A 7,500-nucleotide genomic window follows, 5' to 3' on the forward strand; every position below is an offset into this window, starting at 1 on the left:
TAGTCATGATGAGGCAGACATCACCATGATTTCCTATATCCCTGATGCAGCCATCTCTGGAAAGGGTGTGATACACATACTCAGTGATTTAACTGATGTTCTTGTCCTGTTGGTGTATTGGGGTGTATCAGGTGGACCTACAGTGTAAAGTACAGATGGAGCATTGTGATGGGACAGTCTTATATGTATGGCAAAGGCAAGATCAGAGCACACAACACTTTGCTGGCAGGGAACTTCCCAGGCTACCCTGATGTGCTGGGTGAGGTGGTTGCCACAAGTCAATGGCCCTTCCTCCAACACCGACCAACCTGTTGCACCACATGTGGGCTCATTTACAAGTGATGTTGTGGAAAGTGGCAGACCACCAAGCTCCACCTGACAAGTCGTATGATGTCACACAATTTGGATGGGAGATCCAGGATATTCCTGTTCCTGTCATTGCTAAGGGTGACCCAGCACCGTCAGAGCTATGTGACATGGTGCAATATCAATGTAGGGCACAGAGAGTGAGAAGTACAGCACTGATGTACTGTAATTGCTCTGGTGAAGATGGTTACTGATGATATGTTCATGCTACAGATGAGGAGTGATGTCAATAAGGAGGATACTTGTAAGGATGAGGTTAATCTCTCAAGAACAGATTCTGCTCTGCGTTGGAATCTGTCGTGAAGGTTCGTCATAACATGTACGCACTGGGCTACAAGTGGGCGTGCCTTCAGATCAGGAAGCAGGCCGCGCTTTACCCAATTTAATGTAGTGGGCGGGATTCACGTGTCCGTCGATCCTTCCCCCTCGAAACAAACCCAAACTAATTTAACAATAGCGTCCGCGGAGCAGACAAAACCACGGAAAGATATTCACATTTTAACTTACTCTTTCATCATAGAAACAAGTGGGCTTATAACCAAAACGATCCATGTTCTCTGGGAGAAATGGTGTTAGTGTTCCGTGTAGAAATATTGTTAGTGGGAATGAAAACATAGTGGCACCACCGGAAGTGAAAGGCTGAAGGCAGACCAAAACCCCGGTTTCCTTGCGCACGGGTGCTACGTTGTCCCAGAGCCAAGATGAGATAGTACAAACAGCAGAGGGCGCTGTTTTTCATTCTCATCTTGGCTCTGGGTTCCCAGATTGGGATGAGGTAGAACAGGATGTGGGTTGGAGAATACAGATGTAGTTGCAAAAGATACATATTTGCTGTTAGATTATATCATTTTACATTCAGGTTATTATGAATACCAGTTCTTGTGATATGTTAATGACACTTTTCACAAAACAAATGGAATGAAAGTTCATCAAGTTGTTTCCATTTGTTGTTCTCCCAGAGGTCAAATTTTACCTTGACCTGACCTTTGACATGATTGACCTGATATAAAAAAAAACAGGAATGGATTCTACACATATGAAAACCCTAAAAAAATAGGTATTACACAGAGGTATTCTAAGACAAGCGGATTACAAGTAAAAAATTGCCAGGCGTGTGTTTAGTGGCCATTTTGGATATTTTCTTACACACTTGCACTATATTCTGTTTATTGAATTTCATAATACATTTCCTTAGAATCTATGTATGTAAACATGGTTTTAAATCTTTAGGTAATTTACAAAGGAACCCTTTGTGTTCCATCTTTCATTAGAACCGAAGTACATCTTATGTCACATATAGTCACTATGTTGTCACTGCCTGTAATAGAAAAATATTCTAGATATGCTAATTTTAACAGCCTTTCTGAACAATATATAGTCTGAGCTTTATCCCAACCATTTTTCAGAGAGAGAGGGTCAATAATAAGAGAGAACCATCAGTTTGAAGTAGAATGCTTCATTCGGATTTTGAAAACTGTGTTTTGGCTTGTGGTTATAAAAGCAGTGATAACACACAGATAGCTACCACCGATGCAAGGCTATCACATTTTTCCTAGCTCTAGGGGTGTATACCTACCCAAAAATCACTATGAGAATTATTCCCCCCAGATGGTAGTGATGACCCCATATTTGGGGTCCTGGCTCACGGACTAGAATGCATGTGCTAATAAAATGTTTTTAAAATATTGCTTTGATGCTCATAACCTATAGGAAGCATTAAGTAGTTTTTTAGTTAGCACATGCATTCCATACATTGATAGGGCTGGACCACACATGGACATATGACATCATCAACTTGCGACGGGAGAGGTCCCTATTGAGTGAAAGACGTACTATTTCTAAAATAAAATAAATAAATATTGAAGGTGTTTTTCGTTTCAAATGTTAGTTATACAGGGCAATTATAATATATTTAGGCATATAAGGCTTATTAGCCAGGGATCCTTTTAATTAAATGTGGGCTTTTAATTTATTTTAGAGTTAATGTGTTGAACACAAAAGGCCGTTCGAGTTCCACTTTGGAAGCTGTGTTGTGTGGGGGACTGTGTTGTGTAGGGGGACCTTCGACGTTCTCTGAGGGTCGATCTAAATTAGAGTTATGGGTTGGGGTTCTTGAAATGTAAAAGTTTGAGAATCACTGATCTATAGACCCATAGACCACGGGAGCCTCAAGACACCTCTGACCTCTGGCGTTATGCTGACCAACAGGAGGAGGAGTTCATGGATTGGTGGAGCAAGTTCTACGCCTCGACCGGAGAGAGGAACAAATGTGGAACCTATCTGGAGAAAGGCCTCGATATGCTACAGGTGAGAGTAACGCTCTGTGTGTGTGTGTATGTGTGTGTGTGTGTGTGTGTGTGTGTGTGTGTGTGTGTGTGTGTGTGTGCGTGCGTGCGTGCGTGCATGCGTGCGTGCGTGTGAGGATATCATTATCAACCATCCTTTATTTTCCAACCAACGAAAATCTCCTCTCCTCTCCTCTCCTCTCCTCTCCTCTCCTAGTCTCAAGACAGACATCTCCACAATGTTCAAATGCTTTGCGAAGTCTGTAGTTCGGAAGCCCTGACTATGAGTAGAAAATGGGGTGATCCGTTAGCCGAATGGTAAAGGTGCATACCACATCGGTGCAATGCTCTGAACAGCGAGTCAAGGCCGGACCGACCATTTGCTAAATGTCATTCCATAACTGTCCCTCCACATTTCCTGTCACTGTCAATAAAGGCAAAAAAGAAAAAAAAAAAAAGAATGATTAGAAAATCAAGCAGAAGTTTGAAGAAATTGAAATTCAAAAAATATTTTTTCAAATACTGGGTGGAATTACAGACTCTCTGTAACATCCGAAAATTGTAGACAAGACTACTCCTCTCCTCTCCTCTCACACCCACTGACCTGACATTCTGTCATTGTTTTGATGACTCATCCATGGTGAGTTTGGGATTCGCCAGCTTACACAGGAGGATTATATTCATGAGGAAAAGGCCACGATCCCTCGTTCGCTTTGTCGTCATAGTGACGCGATGACCTCGACCTATGCGCTCACCCCTGACAAACCCTCCGCCCACCAAAACGATCGCCCGCTTTCATCCCACTTCCCACTCCAATCTCCCAGCAGCCACGGCTGTTTATTTACGTCTATTACATGTCTATCAGACCTTAGGAATTGTCCCATCTAAACACTGGGGTCGGCCATTTTTGCGCGACACCCGGGAGAATTAAGCGATGATGTCAGCTTCTTTCAATGTTCCATTTTTGTTTTGGAGTTGAAAGTTCCGCCGTTTTACCTCCTTTCCCACACAACCTCATCACACAAACCCGCTGGTCACCCACGCTCTCATCACCCATACCCTATTTATCCTGACCCCCCCCCCCCCCCCGACATCCTGACCCCCCGACCTCCCGACCCTCTTGTACCTTTGGGAGGACGGGGTGTCTCAGAACTGTGATGCCTGAAGGGACATGAGTCATCATGTTGAACTTTCATCAGCGTCTTGGCTGACAATATTCTACCACAGACTTTCCCCTTCAATTCCTGGATAATGCAGGACGACCGGCGCGCCAACCAAACACATCTATGCTAAGGTGCTGAAAGCGTCAGTCCAAACTGATTTCCGCACACTTAGATCTACGCAGGGGTAAGGGCCATTCACACCGAGCACGATGACGATCACGATAACTATAAATGTGTGGTTTTAAAAATGGTTCTAACTCAAATGGATGGCAAGCGTCCACACCACAACTATAAAGACAACTAATAGCTGTGGACGATATCGTTTGGATCACTTTCAGCGTGATTTTTTGAACAAACACAAACACAGCTGAGCGTTTCTATAATTACTGCTATTTTTCATGTAGACAGTGTTCTTTCCTGACTGGTTAAAACGACGGGGCTATGTTGAGCGTTTGAGTTGCAAAACTCGATGTCTGAAATTTGACATCAACGGTATTCGGCTTCCACGCTCCGAGAAAGCGACATGGTTCCATGCATTGTCTATGGCAGTGGTTCTCAACCTGTGGGTTGGGACCCCCCACATGATTTTTTGGGGGGGTCCCCAGATGACGGTGAAGTGACAATTTAAGGACTTTTAAGACCTTTTTAATACCAAAAAAATAAATAATAATAATCAACACACTATACCATAAAAACTGGTCAAACATTGGTCAAATTGTCAAATAATATAAGAAATTAGGCAAACATTTTGAAAATAGACGTTCTACAAGCTCACAACGCCTCGCAACACGAGGCTCTGTGAGCTTGGAGATCGGATTTTCACAATTATTTATCTGTCGAACCAGTCTAACTAAATGTAATGCCTCAACTACTACATTCCAAGTGTTTGTATGGTTGAGGGGTCCCCAGTTCAAATGTGATCATTAAGGGGGGTCACGGTCTGAAATGGTTGAGAACCTCTGGTCTATGGCAAGGAGCGACCTAGCAGGAGGAGGCAGAGCTAGCAAAAAAGCTCTGAAGCTCTGACAAAAGTTCCACCTTTCCGCTGTTGCTCTCCGACGAGACAAAGTGGCAGCCAGGAGCACGCTGTCGTCTGAACTAGGCGTACACGTGAAGGCTGTTTCAGATGTTTTTTACACACACATTGAGCGGGGGGAAAAAAACGTTGTGAATTCATTCAACATGAGAGATAACTCAAGGTTTGGGGTTGAGACATTAAAGTAAGCTCTGCCCTTATTTTGGCTCTCAATCCTCTCTTTCTCTCAGTCTCTCCATCTCCCCTCTCATGTCCCCCCCCCCCCCTCACCTCTCTTCTCCACACACCAGGTCTTCTGTCTCTTCTTTCCTCTCTCTCCCCTGACGCTAGGTTTGGTCAGGAGTTTTTTTTCTACCCCATCGTAACGAAGTGAGAGCGGGCCGCTCCTCAACTTGGCTCACCTCTCTCAGAAACACCCTTTCCTACCTCCACCCTCTCCATCTCTCTCTAGATCAGTTATGTCAAAGTACGGCCCGGGGACCAGTCGTGGCACAAGGTCAGATGGTATAATGGCCAGCGGCTTCCTTCCTGAAATGTATTATTTGAGGCCTGCCAGTAGTGTCTCGTGAAATTCATACAGTGTTTTGAAATTAACCTGCAGATAGGCTGTTTCTCAGGAACTGCTTGTTCCTGTTGTTGTTTCATTCTCAAAATGTGAAAGAAAGGGCATTTTTATTTTTAGACCTTTTTAGTTTAGTTCAGCATTTGAACAAAAGACAATTTGGGTGCCGCTGGCCTAGTGGTTAAGGTGCATACCATTTATGCTGTAAAGAGTTGCAGGTTTGATTCCCTGACGGCTTTGCTACGTGTCACTCCCCGTCTCTCTCTCCCTGTTTCCTGTCAGTCTCTACTGAGTGCTATCAATAAAAGGCAGAAAAGCCCCCAAGACAATATTGATCAGTAAATATAATACCAATGCAGTGCATGCATGTGAGTGACTTACATTTGGCTACGCTGACAACAAAAGACTGGAGTTAAATACAATTGTTGTAATGTAATGCATTTGTATGTGACAAAGTTACAGTTTGGAAGTATGCAGTCGGATCTAAGGTGTGTTCATATTTTCCCCATTTGAAAAAAAAAAGGTTTGGACACCCCTGCTCTAGGCAGTACTACTCCCTCTCTTTCTTCCTCACCTCCCATCAGGCGGCCGACCGTGGCTGAGTGGGTAGAGAGGCTGTCTGGTAACCAAAAGGTCACCTGTTCGCCTCCAGGCCTGCCCATGTATACATGTTAGAAAGATACTTAAACCCTTACAGCAGCCATCAGCCGGGTGAAGCTGAAATGGAATTTCTTTTGTGGGATTGACAAAAGTCTCCCCTACTCCTTCGCTTGTCCAGTCTGTGACATTTCTCTCTCTCTCTCTCTCTCTCTCTCTCTCTCTCTCTCTCTCTGTAAAGGGTTCAGTTAGGTAGTCACACTGAAGTGACCCACTGTTTCCAGCCTTTTCCCTTGGCCTATATCTCCGTCTGCCTCCCCCCCCCCCACACCCTTCACCATCACCTCTGCTCTCCACCTCAACTGCCCCCTCTTTCACCTCCGCTAATCCCTTACGCTCTCTCTCTCTCTCTCTCTCTCTCTCTCTCTCTCTCTCTCTCTCTCTCCCTGTCTCTCCCTAGGTAGTAGGTTTGGTTTGGTCTGCTATGGCGTCATTCTAAACTGAGCCACCGTTTCCAGCGCTAGCCTTGCGTCAGTTCAACGTCTGTATTATACCCCACTCCCACATTCTCTCCTTTCGCCACCTATCTATCTATCAATCATACCCTAGATGAAGGGAATGTGTGTCGCTAACCGAATTTAACCGCAATGAAGTCATATAAAAATAAATAAAATATTAACAGAATTTTTATGGAATAAATCACTTAGCCTAAATATAATCTATAATTGTTCCTCATACAATATTTTACAATATCTTGTAAAGAAAAACACATTTGAAGAGAAGAAAACAACATTACAGAATGAGATATAGAACTAATGTAGGCCTATGTTTCACTAGGAAAGACCAAGCATCCGACAAAAATAGGTTTGCGGTTGTTATTGAATGGTATGGTTACTGGTAACTATGCACACCACCATTTTTCTGGGTTTAAATACCGCGGGGGTTGGCAGGGGAGGAGTTGTCAGCTTGATTGGAGATATAGGTGGGTGGTTGGCACAGAGTGGCACAGGGTGGAGTTGCCAGTGGCTGGTTAGAGTTGTGTATGGTTGACCTCTCCTTGGTCCAACCTCCCGAACTTCAGTTGTACCAACTCCATTACAATAAATGTCTTAAGGCCCTATTTGAACTGCCCACAGATAGGACTGCAACTTTTGTATTTATTGATATGAGGTCATAGACGGTTAACCGCCCACAATCAAAAGGTTAAACGTTTACTGAAAAAAGGTCCAAATGCCCATCCCCTATTACAGATGCAAACGTTTCTTTCCCACAACTTGCAAATAGCACAAAGTATGCGAGCAATACCACTTCCCACTTCCATTCTGAACATACTGTATAAAACACAGTATCTGTTCCAAACGGAAGTATAAATGGGCCTTAACTCTTCTGTCAAACACAGTTGTTACGGTCGTTTAGGTCAAATTCAGGCCTGAGGAGACACTGGAGATTATCTGGGCGCAAAAACACACCAAAACTGCGACCTTGGACAGT

General features: G+C 43.9%; 1 protein-coding gene across 1 annotated transcript in view; it reads left to right on the forward strand.

The window, feature by feature from the left end:
- Positions 1–7,500, forward strand: part of dysf (dysferlin, limb girdle muscular dystrophy 2B (autosomal recessive)) — a 145,371-nt gene that overhangs the window by 114,984 nt on the left and 22,887 nt on the right. The window contains 1 exon segment of the mRNA XM_080450776.1: positions 2,575–2,673. Within this exon segment, the coding sequence (XP_080306902.1) occupies positions 2,575–2,673 (99 nt within the window).

Source organism: Gymnoscopelus braueri (assembly GCF_963280865.1).
Source record: "Gymnoscopelus braueri genome assembly, chromosome: 15".
Taxonomy (NCBI): Eukaryota; Metazoa; Chordata; class Actinopteri; order Myctophiformes; family Myctophidae; genus Gymnoscopelus; species Gymnoscopelus braueri.